The 23567-nt window shown below is 45.0% G+C and overlaps 1 protein-coding gene across 3 annotated transcripts in view; it reads right to left on the bottom strand.

Moving 5' to 3' along the window:
* Positions 1-23567, bottom strand: part of LOC308463756 (disintegrin and metalloproteinase domain-containing protein 2-like) — a 71554-nt gene that overhangs the window by 4224 nt on the left and 43763 nt on the right. For all 3 annotated transcript variants that reach the window (XM_080982427.1, XM_080982425.1, XM_080982426.1), the window contains one exon: positions 3734-3845. In XM_080982427.1, the coding sequence (XP_080838553.1) occupies positions 3734-3845 (112 nt within the window). The remainder of the gene's footprint in view (positions 1-3733; positions 3846-23567) is intronic.

Below are 23567 nucleotides of genomic sequence, written 5' to 3'. Positions count from 1 at the left end.
CTGCCTCTCTCCACCTGGCCCAGGGCGGGGCCTGACTGGCCTCATAAGGACTGCTGCTGCGGCTGCTGACCAGCAAGGACTGGGGTATTTTGGGAAAAGTTTTGCTGTTGTTACTGATATTAACTGATATTACTGATATTAACTTTTTGTATCTTTATTTTTATGTGGAAATTGTTCAGTTTGATTATGAAGCTTTTAATGTTTTATTTATTTTTATAACTACTTTGCTATATTTGTAACTATGTAAATCTTTCATATAGTAAGCCGTCTTGAGCATTGTTTTAACTGTGGAAATGCAGCATACAAATAAAATGATGATGGTGATGATGATGATAATGATGAAAAGGAGCCTCTTTGATGGTATGGTACTGAAACCATGTCTTCCAAAGAGGATGTTGAAACCACTGATCAGCTGATCACCCGATTCATCAACCTCCTTTGCACTTGGACTGATGTCAACTGATACCATTATGACATCAGGTGAATGACTGGTGGGTGGTTAAGCCCACCTGTCAGAGTTGGCCCAGGAGGTGGAGAAGATGAAGATCTGGCCAGATCCAGTTTTCCACTCCTGCAACAGACAGGGAAAATCATTTCATGGTCAGCCAAGACAATCAGCAGTTGGGTGTTGGAGAGCTTGGGATGGCCTTACTGAGTCATCAACAGACACCCCTCATGATTGTTGTGGGTTAAACCACAGAGCCTAGGACTTGCCGATCAGAAGGTCGGCGGTTTGAATCCCCGCGACAGGGTGAGCTCCCGTCTTTCGGTCCCTGCTCCTGCCCACCTAGCAGGTCAAAAGCACGTCAAAGTGCAAGTAGATAAAAAGGTACCGCTCCGGCAGGAAGGTAAACGCCGTTTCCATGTGCTGCTTTGGTTCACCAGAAGTGGCTTAGTCATGCTGGCCACATGACCTGGGAGCTGTACGCCGGCTCCCTCGGCCAATAAAGCGAGATGAGCGCCGCAACCCCAGAGCCGGTCATGACTGATGGAAGAGATTCACAAAGACCAAGCGGGCTTTCTCCCAGGAAGACATTTGTCTGACAATTTGAGGAATATAATTGATATCTTGGAAAAATTAGAAGTGAATATAAACACTAAAGCAGTGTTGATATTTGTAGACGCGGAGAAAGCCTTTGACAATATTTCTTGGAATTTTATGAAGAAGAATCTACAGGGTATGGGGGTAGGCCAAGGTTTTGAGAATGGTATAAGTGCAATTTATTCAGAACAAAAGGCTAAACTAATTGTAAATAATGTTGTGACGGAAGAACTTAAAATTGAAAAAGGGACACGACAAGGTTGCCCAATTTCCCCACTTCTTTTTATTTCGGTCCTGGAGGTTCTGCTGAATATGATTAGAAGGGACCAGTTGGTTAAAGGTATACAGGTCGGAACTAAACAGTACAAATTGAGAGCATTTGCAGATAACTTAGTATTGACGTTACAGGAGCCAGAATCTAGTACTAAAAGGGTTTTAGAACTGATTCAAGAATTTGGTCAAGTGGCAGGATTTAAATTGAATAAGTCAAAAACCAAGGTTTTAGAGAAAAATTTAACACCGATTGAAAGAGAGAGGTTTCAGAATGAAACAGGTTTAACAGTGGTTAAGAAAGTTAAATATTTGGGGATTAACATGACAGCAAAAAATGGGAACTTATTTAAAGATAACTATGAAAAATGCTGGTCTGAAGTGAAAAAAGATTTAGAAATTTGGTCAAATTTGAAGCTTTCACTGCTGGGCCATATTGCTGCGATAAAAATGAATGTATTGCCTAGAATGTTGTTTTTGTTCCAAACTTTGCAGATTGTGGACAAAATGGATTGTTTCAAGAGGTGGCAGAAAGATATTTCTAAATTTGTCTGGCAGGGCAAGAAGCCCAGAATAAAATTTAAAATACTAACAGATGCAAAGGAAAGAGGTGGATTTGCCCTGCCAGACCTTAAACTTTATTATGAATCAGCAGCTTTTTGCTGGTTGAAAGAATGGCTACTCCTTGAAAACACTATTTTGGACTTGGAAGGTTTTAATAATGTATTTGGATGGCATGCATATCTATGGTATGATAAGGTCAAAGCACATAAAGCATTTAGAAACCACATTGTCAGGAAAGCGCTATTTAATGTTTGGTTAAGATATAAGGATTTGTTAGAAAACAAAACCCCAAGGTGGCTGTCACCAATGGAAGCGAAAGCCTTGAAAAAGGTCAATATGGAGGTCAAATGGCCGAAATATTGGGAAATTTTGGAACAAGACGGAGATAGATTGAAATTGCAGAGTTTTGAAAAACTAAAAAACAAAGTGCGAGACTGGCTTCATTATTATCAGATAATGGAGGTATTTAAATTGGACAGGAAAATTGGCTTCCAGGTGGAAAGATCCAAATTAGAAACAGAATTGTTAGAACCCAAGACTAAGAATTTGTCAAGAATGTATAACTTGCTGCTGAAATGGAATACTCAGGATGAAACGGTAAAATCGGCTATGATTAAATGGGCACAGGACGTTGGACATAACATTATGTTCGCTGACTGGGAACAGTTATGGACCACAGGTATGAAATTTACGGCATGTAATGCCTTAAGAGAGAATATTATGAAAATGATATACAGGTGGTACATAACCCCAGTCAAGCTTGCGAAAATCTATCACTTGCCCGATAACAAATGTTGGAAATGTAAAGAAACTGAAGGTACATTTTTTCACCTTTGGTGGACGTGCCCAAAGATTAAGGCTTTCTGGGAAATGATATATAATGAACTAAAAAAGGTATTTAAGTATACCTTCCCTAAGAAACCAGAGGCCTTTCTCCTGGGCATAGTCGGCCAAATGGTATCAAAAAAGGATAGAACTTTCTTTATGTATGCAACAACAGCAGCAAGAATACTCATCGCAAAGTATTGGAAGACACAAGAACTTCCCACGCTGGAGGAATGGCAGATGAAACTTATGGACTATATGGAATTGGCGGAAATGACTGGTAGAATGCGTGACCAGGGAGAAGAGTCGATGGAGGAAGATTGGAAGAAATTCAAAGACTACCTTCAGAAACACTGTAAAATTAAGGAATGTTAGAGTGATGTTGGACTGAAAACAAGAGGTTTCCAGCTGTACAGGTTAAAGTTAATGATAGACTAAGATTAAAGATTAAGATTAAAGATGTTTAAAGAAATGGAAATTTGATATTAAGAGGGAAGATTTTAATGGTATATGATATTAAGACCAAGGATTAGGTTTAAAGAAGTTGAAGCTATATATTTTAATATCTTATCAAATTAAAGATTGGGATTAAAAAAGTGGAAAAGAAACTGCTGGACAAATAATTTGGATTGGAATACAAAAGAGGGAGGTATGAGGAAGTCCAGAAAATAAGCAACTAAAAAAACGGAAATGAAACAGAGATATTGTTTTTAAATTGTTATGTTTCTTGTATTTTTATTGTTGAATTTTGCTTTTGTTTTTTTTGTTCTTTGTGTTTTTGTTATATGTATTGTGTATGTTTTTCTTTTACTTCTTTGTTGTATAAAATTTTAATAAAAATTACTTTAAAAAAAACAAAAAACCAGAGTCGGTCATGACTGGACCTAATGGTCAGGGGTCCCTTTACCTTTACCTTTATGTGCCAAACAATCCTCCACATGATATATTGTTTAAAACTCATTCTGCTTATGGACAAATATGAACTAAAATTAATAAAGTTATTTTTAAAAACAAACCAAGAAACCAACTCACCACTTCGAAATGTGCTGTCAATGCTTCCACCCAAGCCTCCTCTATCTTCCATCGTGCAGTCAGGGGGGGCCCATCCCATATTGCAGTGGCAATTTCCTTTATTGTTGCATACCTGGATTGCATGGGAAGGGGAGGAAGGAAGCCACAATAATTTATTTACCAGAGTCAAGACTTCCCAAGATATCCCTTTCAATGTTTTGGATTACTGCTTCCAACAGCTGAAGTCAACATGGCCATGCAGAATGGAGCTCAATGGAGTTGGAATCAAAACAAAATAAAACAAAACAAAGATACTTATTCCAGAGCCATAGCGGGGGGGGGGGGGGTAGCCAGGGTTCTTTTTGCTTTGTGTGAAGCCTCCAGTGGGGCACTATTGAGACTGTGTGTGTACACAAATGTGTGTGGGTGATTTGAGCCAAACTGGGTCTTTGACCCGGGTGAAATAAAGCCTAGTTTTGCCCCTGCTTATTCAAAGATATAGAAAAATACAAACCCATTACAAAGTATCTTTTTATAATATGCTAAAATATGCTAAAATAAACAGCTACTTAAAAAATATGCTAAAATAAACAGCTATCTAAAAAAGAACAAAGGAGAAAACAAAAAGAAAAGTAAAACCTAAAGAAAGAGAAAGAGAAATAAAAGATTAAGGAAAAATTTAAAAAGATAAAAGGACTTCCAGCTCTCTGTCCTGCTGCTATATATAGTATTTACTCATTAAGATCAAAATATTCTATTTTCTGTCTTGTGTAAACTAGTATTTACATAAGAAATTTCCAATGTTTTCGCTAATTAAACATGTTAACTTTCCCATCTGAACCAAGTCATTCTGCATCTTTCCATCTTTGTGCATATAGCAATCTCCAATAATCCCATTGGAGTAATCTTCCATAATCCTTTTCCAGTTGTGTAACTATTTAACCTTAAAAAAAGAATTCTGACTTCAGATGAACATTAACCTTTAAAATCTGCTGTATCAATGGATGTATTTGTATGCAATATTTTTTAGCCTTTTTACATGCATGAAAAAAAAGTCCCTTCATGTTCTTGGCATTTCCAGCAAACATTTAAAACATCTTTATACATTCTGAATAGTTTCTTAGTAGTTAAATATCAATGATACATCATTTTATGGAAATTCTCTTTACGATCGTAACACAATGTAAATTTTAAACCCTTAGTCCACATATGTTCCCATTGTTCCATCTGTATATTCTAACAAAAATTTCTTCCCCATTAAATCATGCATTTTTAAAATTAATTTTATTGATACCATTCACATACCATTCACATTAACACAACATACAGAAAAAGAAAATAAATTTCCATCACCGCCAAAGCAAAAAGAAGAGAATTAATACATCAACTAATAACCTTCAAAACATAAAATAAAAGTGGTCTTTTTCTATTGACCAGACTTCCCGTCTATTCCTTATTACAGATTCTGTATTATTTGTTCAAATTTAATATCCTTTGATCTATTCATAGGTTTTACCACATTCTTAATACTGCTACTGAAATTATTCAAATGCAGCAAATGACCTTAGACTAACTAGACTAATATATTTTAAAAACTTCCCATTTTGAGATAAATACCTGTTTTGGTTTATTTTTTATTTTTTCTGACATGCTATCTAATTTTGAGTAAAATAAAAAAAATCCTTCCAGTAGCACCTTTAAGACCAACTTAAAGGTGCTACTGGAAGGATTTTTTTTATTTTGATTATGGCAGACCAACACGGCTACCTATCTGTAATTTTGAGTATTCAGCCAATTTGTGACCATTATAATATTGACGGGACTTTATCACTTTTCCAATTTGCCGCAATAAGAACTCTTGTGCTACCGTAGCATATAAGAAGATCTCTTTGGCCTTTTTAGGAATATCTGAATCTGTGATTCCCAAAAGCAAAGCTTCTGGTTTCCTATTGAAAGATATCGTTAACATTTTTTTCCAGTTCTATGTGGATGTCCTCCCAAAATACCCTGAGTTCTTTACCTGGCTTTTCTTTTCACCTCCAGCAGTTATTTGGGGCATTTTTGAACATCTTGGACAATTTTCAAGGGGTTAAATACCACTGATGCTGCATTTTAAGAAAATTCTCTCTCAGAGTGTAACAGGCTGTAAAATTCCAGTTTGTTTTCCACAGGTTTTCCCACTGCTTCATTGTTATTGAGTACCCAAAATCCTGCGACCACTTAATCATAGCCGCTGTAACCTCCTCCTCCTCGACTTCCCAGTCAAGGAGACGTCAGTATACTTTAGAAAGTGTTTTAATTCTGGAGTTCACCAAATCCGATTCAAATCTAGAGGTCCCAGTGGAAAAACCCTTTTGTTTGTCAATTTTGAATGTCTCAAATAATTGGTGATATTGAAACCAATCAAAAAGGCACTCTCTTATTTCCCTGAAGCTTTTTAATTTCAGTTGGTTATTATCCTCCTTTAGGTGTACTTTATATTTATATACTTTATATACCCAGGGTCCCTGGGTATTTTTTCTCTTGACCACCTTCGCCTCTATTGGCGAGATCCACCAGGGAACCTTGGGTTCGAGCAGGTTTTTATACTTCTCCCAAACCGTCACTAAGGATTTTCTAATAATATGGTTTGAAAAATTCCTATGAACTTTTGCTTTCCCATCCGCTAAGTATGTGTGCCGTCCCCATTGGTTATCATAACCCTCCAAATCTAAGAGGTCTGGGTACTGCAGCGAACACCATTCCTTTAACCAGATGAGGCAGGCCGCTTCATTGTACAATTTCAGGTCAGGTAGGGAGAAGCCTCCTCTGTCTTTTATGTCAATTAAAAATAAATGTTTAATTCTAGGTCTTTTCCCTAACCATAAAAATTTGGAAATTTCTTTTTGCCAATTTTTGAGGCAGCCCGCTCCACCCAGTATAGGGATCATTTGAAATAGAAATATTAATTTTGGGAGCACATTCATCTTTATAATGGAGATCCTGCCCAGAAATGACAATTTCAACCTGCTCCATATCTCAAGATTTCTTTTAATCTCGAGCCAAATTTTCATATAGTTATCCTGAAACAAATTTATATTTTTAGAGGTAATCCAAATACCTACATGTCAGGGGTTCAGGGACAGAGGCACAGGGCAGGCAGGAGATGGAGAGCGATGGGGATGAATCCCAGGACAGCGAGGAAGAGGATGACAATGACTCAAGAGATTCCATGAGTCTTTCCAGCGAATCAGAGGATTCCCAGAAGGGGGCGCCGGTAGTCAAGGCCAGGGGAGCCCCAGGGGGAACGTGTCAGGAGCAGGGGGCCGGCGGGGGATCCCAAAGTGGCAGCTGGGCGTCAGGACCAGCCTCCCCGCCAGAGTGCAGCGAAGGGGGTGGAGGTTCCAGTGTATCAGGGGAAGCAGCTCCGGCAGCAGAGAAGGGAGGGAGGTCGGAGCAAGCCACCCTCCCGGAAGGGGAGGGGAGTAGTGAAGGGAGTAGTGTAGCTGTCAAAAGGAAGGTTAGAGGTTGGGCGCGCGCGCCAAGTTCAAATGTGGAGGCGCGCGGAAGTACAGGGAGCCCGGAGGAGGGGCCAGGTCCCAAAGCCCGCAGGAGGGGGGAAGAGCAATCTGGGGATTCCGCGTCAGGGGAATCCAGGAGGGGCGAAACCCCAGCGGGCAGGAAGACCCTGCGGAAAAGGAAAGAGAGGAAGAGGTGGAGCAGCGCAAGCCTCTTAAACTGGTGCAGGGGAGGGACTGACTCAGAGGGGACTTCAACGGTCTAAGCGTAACAGACGTGGGGCTGCGCGCCTCGGATGTGAAGCAAACAATGAACTCCAATAAACACTTTTGTATATAAGAAGAAGTTGGCGTTGGTCTTTTGTGAGCTGAGACTTGAGGCAGCCCTGACACTACATATTTTACTTTATTGCATATCTTTAGGCCCAATGTTTTTTTCTAACTTCTCCTTTTCCAAATTTGATACATTTTTCACCAGGATTTTGTTTTAATGGTATTCACTTTGAAGCCTGCCACTTCTCCAAAGTCTCTAATCAGTTGCAGCACTCTCGACAGGATTTTCTGTCATAATGAGTATGTCATTGGCAAAGGCCTTGAGTTTATATGCCTTATTCCTCAAGGTGATTCCTTTAACAAGCTGGTCTTTCCGTATCTGGATATTCAGAACCTCCATCACCAGGATGAATATCAGGGGTGACAATGGATACCCTTGCCGAGTTCCTTTGTTTATCTTACATTCATCTGTGATTTTGCAGTTGATGATTAATTTAGCCGATTGTTCCAATTAGATGGCATTTATTCCTTTACAGAGATTTTCACCAAGTCCAATTTCTTGTATTAAGTTTTTCATAAACTTCCAGGAAATGTGGTCAAAAGCCTTTTCAGCATCAACCAACATTTAAAGCTGCAGTTTATCAATTTTACAATCTAGGTATTCTAAAACATTAATTACATATCTAAGGTTGGATTGCATATGACGTCCTAGAAGAAATCCAGTTTGATCTTTATGAATTAAGTCATTTAGGACTGCTTTAGTCTGTTTGCTATGATGTCAGTAAATGTCTTATACTCATTATTTAACAAGGCGATGGGTCTATAGTTTGCAATAATTGAGGGATCTGTTCCTTGTTTATGAATGAGGGTGATGAAACTTTTATTCCATGAATTTGGTAACTTTCAGTTTTGTAAAATCGTTCATTGTATCTTTCACAGGTAAGAATAATGATTCCTCTAGTTTTTTATAATAAGTTGCCAGAAGCCGATCAGGGCCCGGTGTCTTCCCTATTTTGGATCTTTGGATTACTTGCTGCACCCCTAGAACGGTTATTGTCGAGTTCAGCGAAGCAATTTTTCTCTTTGTATCAAATTATTCACCTGGGTTGATACCTCTGCTGTGATTTTAACATTTTCATCAATTTTAACCCCCACTGAAACTAGTTTCTCTTCTGTCATGCATTTTTTAAACCTATTCCTCTTCAGTTTCAAATTTCAACAACATAGAATCATAGAATCATAGAGTTGGAAGAGACCACAAGGGCCATCGAGTCCAACCCCCTGCCAAGCAGGAAACACCATCAGAGCACTCCTGACATATGGTTGTCAAGCCTCTGCTTAAAGACCTCCAAAGAAGGAGACTCCACCACACTCCTTGGCAGCAAATTCCACTGTCGAACAGCTCTTACTGTCAGGAAGTTCTTCCTAATGTTTAGGTGGAATCTTCTTTCTTGTAGTTTGGATCCATTGCTCCGTGTCCGCTTCTCTGGAGCAGCAGAAAACAACCTTTCTCCCTCCTCTATGTGACATCCTTTGATATATTTGAACATGGCTATCATATCACCCCTTAACCTCCCCTTCTCCAGGCTAAACATGCCCAGCTCCCTTAGCCGTTCCTCATAAGGCATCGTTTCCAGGCCTTTGACCATTTTGGTTGCCCTCCTCTGGACACGTTCCAGTTTGTCAGTGTCCTTCTTGAACTGTGGTGCCCAGAACTGGACACAGTACTCCAGGTGAGGTCTGACCAGAGCAGAATACAGTGGCACTATTACTTCCCTTGATCTAGATGCTATACTCCTATTGATGCAGCCCAGAATTGCATTGGCTTTTTTAGCTGCCGCGTCACACTGTTGGCTCATGTCAAGTTTGTGGTCAACCAAGACTCCTAGATCCTTTTCACATGTACTGCTCTCAAGCCAGGTGTCACCCATCTTGTATTTGTGCCTCTCATTTTTTTTGCCCAAGTGCAATACTTTACATTTCTCCCTGTTAAAATTCATCTTGTTTGTTTTGGCCCAGTTCTCTTCATCAATGCTCAAGGTTGTTTTGAAGTGTGATCCTGTCCTCTGGGGTGTTAGCCACCCCTCCCAGTTTGGTGTCATCTGCAAATTTGATCAGGATGCCCTTGAGTCCATCATCCAAGTCGTTGATAAAGATGTTGAATAAGACCAGCCCCAGGACAGAACCCTGTGGCACCCCACTAGTCACTCTTCTCCAGGATGAAGAGGAACCATTGATGAGCACCCTTTGGGTTCGGTCAGTCAGCCAGTTACAAATCCACTGAGTGGTAGCATAGTCAAGACCGCATTTTACCAGCTTCTTTACAAGAATATCATGGGGCACCTTGTCAAATGCCTTGCTGAAATCAAGGTAGGCTACATCCACTGCGTTCCCTTCATCTACCAGGCTTGTAATTCTGTCAAAAAACGAGATCAGGTTAGTCTGTCATGACTTATTTTTCAGAAATCCATGCTGACTATTGGTGATCACAGCATTCCTTTCTAGGTGCTCACAGACTGTTTGCTTAATGATCTGCTCCAGAATCTTCCCTGGTATTGATGTCCGACTGACTGGGCGATAATTATTTGGGTCCTCTCTTTTCCCCTTTTTGAAAATAGGGACAACATTTGCCCTCCTCCAGTCTGCCGGGACTTCGCCTGTTCTCCAGGAATTCTCAAAGATGACTACCAGTGGTTCTGAGATCACATCTGCCAGTTCTTTTAATACTCTTGGATGCAGTTCATCTGGCCCTGGAAACTTGAATACATCTAAACTAGCCAAGTATTCTTGTACTATCTCCTTAGTTATTCTGGGCTGTGTTTCCTCTGCTGAATCATTTGCTCCAAATTCTTCAGGTTGGGCATTGTTTTCTTTATCGGAGAAGACTGAGGCAAAGAAGGCATTGAGGAGTTCAGCCCTTTCTGTGTCCCCTGTTTGCATTTCACCATCTTCTCCTCTGAGTGACCCCACTGTTTCTTTGTTCTTCCTTTTGCTATGAACATACCCATAAAAGCCTTTTTTGTTGCTTTTAACCTCTCTAGCAAGCCCGAGTTCATTCTTTCTCCCTCCTCTATGTGACATCCTTTTATATATTTGAACATGGCTATCATATCACCCCTTAACCTCCTCTTCTCCAGGCTAAACATGCCCAGCTCCCTTAGCCGTTCCTCATAAGGCATCGTTTCCAGGCCTTTGACCATTTTGGTTGCCCTCCTCTGGATACGTTCCAGTTTGTCAGTGTCCTTCTTGAACTGTGGTGCCCAGAACTGGACACAGTACTCCAGTTTATATATTTTTGCAATAACATGTTCATCATCAGCACACAGGTCAGTTTCAAAGTCTGTCTTTTCTTTCTCTATACCATTTTTTAAAATCCATCTTAAACCTCTCTACTGATGGCATATAAGGGAACGAATGAAGATTGTAACCTTCCGTTATTAATTGTTCCTTTGATTTTGTAATCTCATTGATGTCAACCACTCCTTCATCCACATTAAACAAAACAATTTGAGATTTGGTACACTTAATCCTCCCCTTTCCTTTACATCTTATAACCCATGGTTTTTTCCTTTGCCATAAAAACCTGGGTATATTTTTTCCATTGTTTTTCCATTGTTATTAACTATAACAGGTATTGTTTGGAACAAGAGATAAAAGGTAAAACAAGAGGTAAAAGATTTTAAAAAGTTTGGAACAGGAACATCATTCCAGACAATATAGTCATCTTTATTACAGAAATTCAACCCAGCAAGAACAGTTTTAATTTCCCCCATCTTTTAAACTCCCAAGCCTGGGAAGAAAATCCTTCAAGAATCTTATCTACCTCTCTGAGGGAAAAAGCTTTATGCAAAGCACAAGTGGTTAATCCATTGACTCTGCTCCTTGTCCGAAGTGAGTCCACCCCCCAAAAAAATGCCCTGGACAATTTTAAATATGTTAAAATTATTAATATGTGGAATTAATTCATATTTGAGAGATTCTGATATTTCTTGAGACACCTCAAGTGTTTTCAAGTGTTAGCAAGACCCAAAGAATTTAGGATGCAACTTGGAGAAGTTTGAATGAGTATTGGGGACTAGCATCCACTCAGAGTTATCCCCATCAGTTCAAATAGTGACATACTTTAAAGCCATACTTGACTAAAACAATATTTTGAATCTGTTTTGCCATTATGAAGGTTTGCAGAAGATATATGATATATAAGCACATAACAACTTGGTACTTATGATCCATGAGCAATTCCTTTAATTTTTGCCAGGGTTTATACAACCTGCTACTTCCGGGTTGGCGCCTCCAGGCAATGGCAGAGTTCCTCCGATCGGGAGGAATTTGCTCCGTGGAAATTAGGGTCTGACCGCCATGGCGAAGGCGGAGACCCACTGAAATCACAGGCGGGAGAAGCCTGTGAACTTGGGATTCGGCTGGCACCCTTTGCGCCTCCCCTACTCGCGGGGAAACCCTGATTTGGGGATCCAGAGCGAAGTGGGGTGAGCGGCGCGGTGCTTCGAATTGACTGCTTCTTTCACGGAGTGAAGCCGCATCGCTGTTGCCGGAGAGCGCTGACTTTTTCCTGTGGACAATTGGATTTTAAACAACTACCCGTGAGTAGAACAGAAAATTAGATCCTTAAATTCATTAATTTGGCATCAAAACGGGAAGGTTTTAAACAGGAAGTCCGCCTTCCTTTTTTGTAAACAGATTGAAGCAAAGAAGTTGCAAGTTAAAGCCTTGGAAAGTTTATTTTTGTAAAGGATTAAATCTCCATCGGTTAAAACTATTAAACCCCCCTTGGAAGCAGGAGAAGAGGGGGGAAATTTTGGACCTAGTGAGCCTGCAGGAGAGAGTGAAAAACCAAATTACCACTGCTCCGAACCTGGAAACGGGCTGCCAGAAAGAGTGACGTTTTTTGACAGCTAACTAAATAAGAGAAATATATTGTTTCCATTGTCCTCATCTGCGTTTAAAAAGTAGGAAAAGTAATGAAAACTGAAACTAACTTTATAGTTTAAATTGTGTTTAAAAGGATTGATACAAGTGGAGACTGTTTCCCTCTAGAGGGAGCTTTTGAAACTGTTACAAGAGTGGAGCTGGGGGTTTTCCAGCTGCAAGATAAGAACTGTGTGAAATAGAGATTGACCTTGGATTTTAAGAATGTTGACAGAAGGAGCCTTAGTGACTGTATTATGTAAGATAAGCTATTCGTTGGAACAGCTCCACAAGAAGACGGATGCTATGAATACCAAACTTGAGAACTTGGGACAAAAAGTGATTAATTTGGAACAAAAAGTGACCATTAATACAGAAATTGTTCAGGATTTGACACAGGAACCTACTTTGACAGGACAAACTGGGGAGAAGACGAAGGAGAATGTTGGTGTTGTTGAACCAAAAATAATACAAGTGGAAGCCCCAGTCTTACAGAGGCAAATTGAGGACTATAAGTAGAGGCCTTTTATGAATGAATATAGAAAAAGTCAGAATTTGAAGATTGGAGCCCTGCTTGGATTGGAGAAGGAAGGTTGGATAGACTCTTTCATGCAGAGATTTACTGACCTTTGGGTCCTGAATCTGGGTCAGGAGGTGATTGGAGTTGTGGGGGCCTTTGGATCTGGAGGAGCCTTGAAACATGATTTGAGATATTGTATGGACATTGGTTTTAGCTGTGGAGAGTTGGTTGGTCTGTCGAGAGGGAATGGGGGCATGGTTGGGTCGGGGCCCCCCCAAGACCTGCGCTTCAGCATCTTCAGCATCAAAGAATATGAAAAAAAAACTGCAGAAGGGACTTGGAAAAGATTTAAGAGCCTCGGACAGAAGATCTCCAGGTTGATGAACTATATGGAATGGACGGAAATGACTGGCAGAATCCGAGACCAGGGAGAAGAGATGGTGGTAGAAGATTGGGAAAGTTTAAAGTTTATATATAGAAATATTGTAAATTTAATGAGTGTTAGAAAATTGTTGGAATGAAACTTTATGGGTTTAGCAGAAATGTTATAAGGAGTTAGGCATAAATAAGTATTTCGGTATTAATGGAAAATAAGGTAAAAAATATGTTAAGATATTCATAATGATAAAAATAGAGAAAGGTGGAAAGGAATTGCTGAAACAAGTAATAGAAGTGGAATACAAAAAGGGAGGTGAGAGGAGGTCGATGAAATAAGGGAATGAAAGACAGAGTAATGAAATGGTATGGTATATGTTTTTAAATTGTTGTTGTTTTGCTTTGTTTAGTTTAGTGTGTTAAGGTTGTGTTTTGTATTGTTTATTGTATTGTTTTTTCTTTTCTCTCCTTTTTCTTCTTCTCTGCTCTATTTTGTCTTTCTCTCTAGCCTCTTTTCTTCTTTTTTCTTTTCTTGTAAGTTTTAAAAGCAATAAAGATTATTTATATATATATATATATACAACCTGCCACTCTGAGGGCTTTTGCAACCATAATTTCACCTTAGGAAGGGACTGTAGCACAATGGGAAAATCCAAGCTTTGTTCAATGCTCTGGCATCTAACAGCTAGGCTAGACTTCTGCCTGAAACACTAGAGAGCCATTATGTAGGCAGTTCAATGGTCTACCTTGTCAATAAACAACTTCCTATGTTTGACCAAAAAATATTGAAAAAAGGGAAATATATCTGGCTGTATATGCCATGCAGTTATCTCTCATCAGCCAGCCACTGATGAGAGGCAGTCGATCTGCCATGACTACCCATCCCCCAGTAGTCTTCATCATCCAACATCTTGAAGACACTAGCATGGGGAAGGCTGCCATCTTCAGTTCTTTTCCCATCTCACACATAGTAATCTCCCAGATCTGGTTGTTATATGCCCCCTCCCTCAAGCAGGGCTCCACCAACTTGACTAGCAGGTGGCAATTCAACAAGTCCTGCTTTTATACCTCCATTGCAGCTGTGACAGGAGCCCTCCCAAAACTGTGGCTCACTATCCTAACACCAGGCAATCCACTATCAGTGACCTCTCAGGAAGACAGACAGTTACTTTTTTCCAACAAAGGGTAAATGCATTTGAGATGAGTGCTTCCAAAGAATGTTTGATGAAGCCCAACTTTCATCCTGACTACTCCACTCACTCCATATATTTCTGCCATTACAGGATTGTTCTGGAAATGCCAGGATGCTTTTCTGTGCTTCGTCTGCAGTTGCTGTTTCTGTTCAATCAGGGATGGGGAACGAGGTCCAGCCAGTGGGCCTGATCCTTATCTCCCCAACTTCAAGCAGGTCAAATCTGACAGGTGCTCTCTTGGCAACAATCAGCTGGTTGTTGGGGCTTTGCTTGCAAAGTGCCACACACGGAGTGAGGCAAGCCCTGACCAACAGTTAAATTCTGGCCCCGACAATTAGTTATGCAAGCTGTATGGAGGCAGAGCAACACAACACCTTGTTGTAGCAGCCATGGGGAACTGATTTCCCACAATCACTTCCTTCACTGAGCAACATCTTCACTGCACACTGGATACAAGCAAAGGTTCAGCCCAGTTAAACTGCCAACACCACCCATGGGACTATAAACAAATTAAGTTTGCTTCTGCTAGAACAGTGTTTTTCATTGCCTAATCTGTCTGGGTATTAAGGGAGTTGCAGTCCAGCAATACCTGTGAAGTGTAGGTGGGTTCCGACAAGGCAAGACACAGTGATAACAGCAAGAACCTTTGCCATTCACCTTGCCCAAGAATGGAAGTGTTATGTACTGAGTTGAATAGGATCCAAACTGCAGCAGTCTGATTGGTCCTAGAACAATAGGATTCAGAATGCAGCAGTCTGATTGGTCCTAGAACAATGCAGCAGTATGATTGGTCGGCAGGAGCCACCCAATCCAGCTCCAGATAGAAGTGAATCCACAACCTGATTGGCCTACAGAAGACCGGAATTAGCCAATCACGTGCAGCCCATTGTGTAAATAATGTATATAAAGCAGATACCACTATGAGCTGAATAAAGAGCATGAAATCACTTTGTGACTCTGAGTATATTTCACTGGCGATGAAGGTGGGATCCCGCTGAGCTGACTGCTACACACAGCACCGCAGCACCGCCACCTGCCGCACCGCTGCCTCGCACCGTGTATCCAGGCTTCAGCTCCGGGACACAAGGAACTCAGAATGGCAACCGACAGCAGCTTCTCGCCGTTCAACCCAGCATCTGGAGACTGGGAAGCGTACACCTCCCGTTTCACCTTCCTCCTAGAAGCCAAAGGGGTCACCGACGAAGAAGACGCCAAGAAGAGGGCGATATTCTTCAGCGTCTGCGGAGAGGAGACGTTTGAAATCGCCCGGGCTCTCCTTGCGCCTGAAGACGTCGCTACTGTTCCATACAAAACAATAATGGAACAGCTGAAGGGGCACTTTTCGCCGCAGCCCTCAGTGGTGGCTCGTCGAAATGCCTTCTACACAAAGCGGCAAGCCCCTGGGGAAACCATAACTGGGTTTGTGACCTCTCTCCGCCAAGCCGCCCGGTTCTGCAACTTCTCAGAGTTGGAGAACATGCTTCGTGACCGCCTCGTCGGTCGCCTGAAGGATGAGAAGCTGCAACGACGCCTCTACGCTAAGAAGGACCTAACGTTCCAGGTCACCCTGGCAACGGAAGCTGCCGAGAGGGCGACGCAAGAGGCACGGCCGAGCCTGCCGTCCCAACCGAGGGTCCACCACAAAGACCTCACCGACGACTCAGGATCTGACAGGGAGGAGGTGCACCGAGTACAGCAGCGCACTCAAGCAGCACACATACCACAGCTGCCTCGACGAGAAGGAGGGAACTGTGCAAGCTGCAGGGAAAGTCACGAGAGGAGGACCTGCCGTTTCCACAACGCAGAGTGCAGGCAGTGCAGAAAATCAGGACACATCGCCCAGGTGTGTCAGGCCCGGCCCACCCGACACCAGATGACCAATCCAAGAGCCCCAGGTCCCGGGGCCCAACGCACCAAGGCAACTCAACGGAGCTCACGGACTTCCAGGTATACCAGTTGCTCCACCCCAACATAGAGAAAATTTATGTAGAGGTACAGATAGAGGGGGCCCCGTGCCGCATGGAGCTTGACACGGGTTCAACTCTATCCATAATCTCGGCAAGAACCTTAAGGAAACTGTGTCCTACTGGGGGTCCCAAACCGGCCGGCCCCATTCACCCTCCGGGACTTCCAGAAACGTAAGGTCCCCACAATGGGGGTGGGGACCTTCAGGGTGCAATATCGAGGGCGGATGCAGCAACTGGACTTGCTTGTGGTCAAAGGCCCCTACATTAGCTTACTGGGATTGGCATGGTTTGGACCACTGGGGCTAGCCGTCACCGGAGTGAACCACACTAGCTTACAAGTGGACGTGGACGCCATATGCAAGGAATTCCTGGGGGTTTTCGATGGGAAATTGGGACAGTATACGGGCCCCCCCATTGCTCTACAGCTTGACCCTGCAGTACGACCTGTCAGGCTCAAGGCCCGCCGGGTCCCGTTCGCCCTGAAACCCCGCATAGACGAGGAATTGGACCAGCTCGTGGAGCAAGGAGTGCTGGAGCAGGTGCCTAATGCCCCCTGGGAAACCCCAATCGTCACACCCGTCAAGCCTAATGGTTCAGTCCGCATCTGCACAGACTACAAATGTACCATAAACAAGGCCCTCACGGCCAACGCATACCCAGTGCCAGTGGTCAGCCATGTCCTTGCCACCCTGGCTGGGTCAAAAATTTTTGGCAAGCTGGACTTGGCCCAAGCATATCAACAGCTGCCAGTAGATGAGGCCACAGCAGAGGCACAGACAATTGTGACGCACAGAGGAGCATTCAGGGTAAAGCGGCTGCAATTCGGTGTCAGTGTGGCACCAGGCATATTCCAGAATCTAATGGACTCTCTCCTTAAAGGGATTCCTGGCGTCACCCCCTTCTTCAATGATGTGTTGATTGCGGGGCCCACACCAGAGGAGTTTGAGGACCGCCTCCGCACCGTTCTGCACCGTTTCCAGACGGCGGGTCTCAAGGTGAAGCGGGAAAAATGTCTACTAGGAGTGCCTCAGGTAGACTTTCTGGGATTTATGATGGACGCAGAAGGGGTCCGCCTGACTGGGGACAAGGTACGGGCCATTTGTGATGCCCCAGCACCCAAGAGCAAGACTGAACTTCAGGCCTTCTTGGGACTATTGAACTTTTACCATTCCTTCCTTCCCCACAAGGCGGCGGTAGCAGAGCCCCTACACAGACTCCTGGACAAGCGGGCCCCTTGGGTGTGGGGCCAGCACCAGGAGGCCGCATTCCAGGCAGTCAAGAACTTGCTTGTCTCAAACTCGGTCTTGGCACACTTCAACGAGAGGCTGCCGGTGGTGCTAGCATGCGACGCCTCGCCCTATGGCATCGGCGCTGTCCTGGGACACCAACTCCCGGATGGAAGAGAGGTACCGGTGGCATACTTTTCCTTGCTTCTAAGCTTTTCTCTGCTTCTGCACATGCTGCACAACCTGTTCTAAATACCAAGACATTCCCTCATCTCCCTAGGATGTTCAGTTCATATTAAGTTCATGAAAACATTATACTCTGACCTGTTCTTAATGCATAGTTGACCACATCTACGGAACGCGATTATTATATTCTTTCATGTTATGATCAATCATTAGTAATTGTTTTAGTCTTGCTATATCAATCACTAGTTGTCAGAGCTGCTTCCAGATCCTAGCTCACAGAGGATCACGCTAGCCAGCGATCATTAAACAAAAGTCTTTATTGAGTTACAGTTTCCATTCTCAAGCTGCTGCGTGCAACTCTACGTCTCATGGTTAGATCGGCGAAGCTCCATCTGAGTCTCCGCCCCCTGTACACCAGTTTAAGATTCTAGCCTTACTCCACCTCTTCCGTCTCTCCTTTCTCCTCTGGGTCCTGCTACCCCCCGGGGTCCCTTCCTTCCTGGATTCTTCTGACGCTGACGTTGACCCCCCTGACTCCTCCCCGTCTTTTCGGTGGGCTTTGGGACCTGGCTCCCTATCCGGGCTGCCAACTGCACCGCCCTCCTGTACATTTGAACTTGGCGCGCGCGCCCAGCCTTCAACCTTCCTCTCGACCGTTTCCTCGCTCCCCGATGGAGGCGTGGCCAATCCTGACTCATGTCCTCCCACTGGCAGTGCGCCGCCTGATCCCGATGCCTGGGACTCCTCCCCCCTACTGCACTCTGGTGTGGATGCTGGTCCTGATTTCCAACTGCTTCTCTCTGAGTCCCCTCTGGCCCCTTCTTCCTGGGGTGTCCCCCTCGGCACCCCCCATGGGAGCCCCTTTCTGTGAATCTTCCGATTCGCTGGAAAGACTCAGAGACCTCGGACCGCTGTCATCGCTAACATTACCTTCGGACTCCTCCCCCTCGCTCTCTATTTCCTCCCTTTCCTGTGCCTCTGCTCCTGAACCCCTGACACTAGTTATAATTTAATTAGGAGGTTTCATACCTGTCTAGTTCTATGCCCCCTTTCCCAGCCTTTAATCTATTGCTGATTAATGCCTATATGTAACCTTTGCTTTGTACTTGTGTTAACCAATCAGCAACAAGTTGCTTTGTATTTGTGTCAACCAATCAGCAATGAGCGCACCTGTGGCAATGTTGTAATATTCAATAAAAGAGTCTCCTCGGGACTTGCTCGAGAGATGCCTCTCACATGACACTTGCTACTCATCTGTCGTTATTTCAACCCAACATCTGGTGACCTCGACGTGCCAGATCCCTTTACGCAGCCTCATACTTCACTCGACTGGAAAAGTCTCACTATTTCGTGAGTATGGAGGGGGGGAATTGACTAAATTCCAAAAGGAGCATGCCAAAGAATTCCTCCATCTCGTTAGACAGCGGGTGGCGGGTGCTCATATTTCTTTAAAAGAAATTGAAACATTGTTATGTGAGATTGCTTGCCAGTGCCCCTGGTACCCTGAAACAGGTTCTTTGGGGATAGAAACTTGGCAGAAGATCAGAAAAACCCTCTTTGCAGAACCGAGGGCTCCAATTCATTGTCTGCTCACTTGGCAGAAATGTGCAGATGCCGTTGCTAAATTAGGACCTCAGGCATCTCCTTCGGCCCCTGCCCTTTTAGCCATTGCAGACAATCCCCCACCTTACCCAAAGCTTTTGCCTCCTTTGCAACCCTGCCAACCCCTCCCTACGCCTCAACCGTCTCAGCCCACATCCTCCCCCCCATCCCTCCTTCGCCTGCCACAGCCCCTGTGTGCTCTACAGGAGCTGTGCGCGCTGCGCTCTCTCTGGCTAGGCAAAAAGGGCTCCTGTCCTTAGAGGAAGAGTCTGAATGGGCTGGTGAAATGCCATCTGCTTTCCCTATCACCTATACAAACCCAGGAACTGCTCAACAGCAGGTATTGTACGAGACGCTTCCTTATTCTGTAATGAGAGAATTAAGGAAGTCAACGCAACCGAGCGGAACTACTCGCAAATCGACAAGGAGGGTCTGGCAATCGTGAAGGGAGTAAAAAAATTCCATGATTTCTTGTACGGGCGGCCCTTTACCGTGGTGACTGACCACAAGCCATTGCTTGGCTTGTTTGCCCCCGAAAAGCAGACCGCCCGAGTACTGTCTCCTCACGTCCTCAGGTGGTCAATTTTCCTTGCCAGCTACCAGTATGCACTGATTCACCGCCCTGGGAAGGCGATGGGCCATGCGGACGCCCTCAGCAGGCTACCACTACTGGAAACAGGCCGTGACCCAGCACCTGCACAAGAGGTTATGAGCCTGGAGCTGCTTCCCGATCGCCCTATTCAGGCACAAGAGGTTGCACACAATTCCAAGAAAGATAGAGTCATCTCCCGAGTCCTGGACTGGGTGTGGACGGGATGGCCCAGCAGCAGCCCCGGGCCAGAATTCGCCAGCTACACAACCCGCAAACATGAACTGTCGGCCCACAAGGGGTGCCTGTTATGGGGAAGCAGGGTCGTTGTTCCCCAGCCCCTCCGCAAAAGGGTCCTCACAGCCCTACACGAGACACATCCAGGGGTAGTGAGAATGAAGGCCCTTGCCAGGAGTTATGTGTGGTGGCCGGGGATCGACGGAGAGATAGAGGCCTGGGTCAAACACTGCCAGGCCTGCCAAGAATCCCGCCCAGATCCTCCAAGGGCCCCAGTCCAGTCCTGGGTGTCTGCCCGAGCACCATGGTCACGCCTGCATGTGGACTTCGCTGGCCCCTTTCAGGGGAAAACATTCTTCATAGTGGTGGACCCCTACACCAAATGGCTGGAAGTCGCACTGGTACCATCCACTTCCACAGCCATCCGGGTACTATGCAGGCTGTTTGCAACCCACGGGCTCCCTGACACTCTCATCTCAGACAACGGGACTGCATTTACGTCAGGAGAATTCCAAACCTTCACAGCGCAGAACGCCATCCACCACATCCGTTCGGCGCCATTCCACTCTGCCACCAATGGCCAAGCAGAACGCATGGTGCGGACCACCAAGGACACCCTTCGCCGCATGACGCAAGGGGATTGGGAGTACCGCCTTGCCACATTCCTCCTAGCACAGCACAGCATCCCCAGCCCAACAACTGGCCGGAGCCCCGCTGAACTACTAATGGGTCGGCGCCTTGCAATCAGATTGGACCACCTTCACCCCGATAGAGCTCAGGATGAGGTAGTGGTGGGGGAAGGCCAGAACCCCCGGACCTTCGTGGGCCAGGACCCAGTGTACGCAAAGAATTTTGGGGCAGGCCCAGCATGGGTACCCGCCACAGTCACCAGGGTCATTCGCCCCGTGTCGTACGAGGTGCTAACGGATGGGGGGCAATGCTGGCGCCGCCACTGCGACCAGATATGGCGACGATTCCCGGGAGAAAACCAGGAGGAGGACAGGTCAGAGGAGTCCCAAGGGAACAGTGGGGCAATGAGGCCCATAGAACAAGAGGGGCCAGCAGGAGAGGCAGAATCAGTAAATACAGAAAGGACACGCAAGGCCGAAAGGACACCGGAACCAGAACCACGATTGAGTGAGCTGGTTGTACCAGACCAAATGGCCCCATCACAGCCAGCATCCTTGGAACACGAGCCAGAACCTGAACCCCGGCCCAGGGAACACCCCAGGCCGCAACGCACACGTAGGCCGCCGGTGTACCTCGAGGACTATGAATGCGACCTCCCAGGCAGAACTGGAACTTAGAGGGGAGGGGTGTTACGTACTGAGTTGAATCGGATCCAAAATGCAGCAGTCTGATTGGTCCTAGAACAATGCAGCAGTATGATTGGTCGGCAGGAACCACCCAATCCAGCTCCAGATAGAAGTGAATCCACAACCTGATTGGCCTACAGGAGAAGACCGGAATTAGCCAATCACGTGCAGCCCATTGTGTAAATAATGTATATAAAGCAGATACTTTGAGGGGACTTCCATTCCTCCTCACCACTATGAGCTGAATAAAGAGCATGAAATCACTTTGCGACTCTGAGTATATTTCAGGAAGATTAGAGACTGGGCAATAGTTGGCCATATTGGCTGCATCTAAAGATGGTTTTTTAAGAAGCACTTTGATAACCGCCTCTTTCAGCGGGTCTGGGAAGGCTCCCTCACAGAGAGAAGCATTCATTACCCCGCAGAGCCCATCGCCCAGCCCTTCCCGGCTAGCTTTTATAAGCCAGGATGGGCAAGGATCAAGGAGATAGGTGGTTGGTTTCAGTTGTCCAAGCAGCCTGTCCACATCCTCAGAGGTAACAGATTGGAACTGACCCCACGCAACTTGACTAGACAGGACTCTAGCGCTCTCCCGTCCCAGTCCTGTTCCCACAGTAGACTCTACCTCTTCCTGAATCTGAGCAAAAAACTTTGCAAAACCATTGCAGGCGATCATGTGGCCTGTACTGGGCCCCGATGGAGCAGGTGGTTCCGCTAAATTGTGAACCACCTGAAAGAGTCTCCTGCTGCTGTTTTCTGCAGATGCAATAGAGGCAGTGAAGAAGGTCTTCTTCGCCGTCACTATCACCACTTGTAGGCTTGACATTGAGCGCTAACCCGTGTCCGGTGAGATTCAGAATGAGTTATCCGCCACTGGTGCTCTAGCCATCTCAGCGATTGTTTCATTGCCCTTAGATCCGTGGAAAACCAAGGGGCTGTCCGGGCTCCATGCAATTGGAGAGGGTGCTTCGGAGCCAAACAGTCAATAGCCCTTGTTAACTCTACATTCCAACGGGCCATCAGCTGAAAGACCATCAACATGGGATAAAACATCCCCTACCACTCTCTGGAAACCATTTGGATCCATTAAGTGGTGGGGGTGGACCATCCCAATCGGTCGCACCTCCCTGCAGAGGGGAAGGGTCGCGGAGAAGTCCAGTTGCACCAGGAAGTGATCTGTCCATGGCACTTCTTTAGTTTCACTTTTAGGTCACCAGGTGAATGCTGGTCTGTAAGGAATGTAATGGAGCCCGGCACACTTCCCTGTCCCGATCTGAGCTTCAAGCTCTCTTCCTGGCTCTCAGCAGAGTATTGCAGCAGCAGAAAGGTGCCTTGTGTCGGTGATAAATCAAAGACTGTACGCAGGCTTCTTGCTAATCTAAAGAAGTCTTTAATGAGTAGAAAAACATCATAAATCAACCCAGAGATCGAGCAGACATCTTCTCCAGCTGAACAGCCAAAACGAAAGAAACTCAGGGCAAATGGCACCCACCGAGCCTTCATGTGAATCGGTACAACAGCCAGGTTGAGACTCAGTGCAACTGGTGGGCCCTTGTTGCACCCCAACACCCCATGAAACACAGCTGCGAACTCGTCACAGATGGCCTCGTAGCTGAACTGGCTGATGTGTTGCACCCTGGTGACATGGATGCCCAGTGCATCGAACCAATTGAGGCCAAGGAGGCTGGTTTTTTTCCCTTCTGGCAGATGCGACGGTACGTCTCTGCAGAAATAATTGAGAGCACTGACCCGAAGTCAACCTCCATTTTGCATGGGACCCCCTGGAGACTTGAGAAGTCACAGGTTGGCTGCTGCACACTCTGAATAGACATGGCAGCTGGCCTCATTGTGCAGGCACAGTTTGTGATGGTGTGGCATTCTTCCACACGTGAAATCCCACGACGACCCTCCCCAGTTCCTAACGTTGGTTGCCGGGTGTGTGCTGGAG

Source organism: Podarcis pityusensis (genome assembly GCF_964106645.2).
Source record: "Podarcis pityusensis genome assembly, chromosome: 15".
In the NCBI taxonomy this organism is placed as follows: Eukaryota; Metazoa; Chordata; class Lepidosauria; order Squamata; family Lacertidae; genus Podarcis; species Podarcis pityusensis.
Note: the sequence above shows the minus strand (reverse complement) of the source record. Positions and strands in the feature narration are given on the sequence as shown.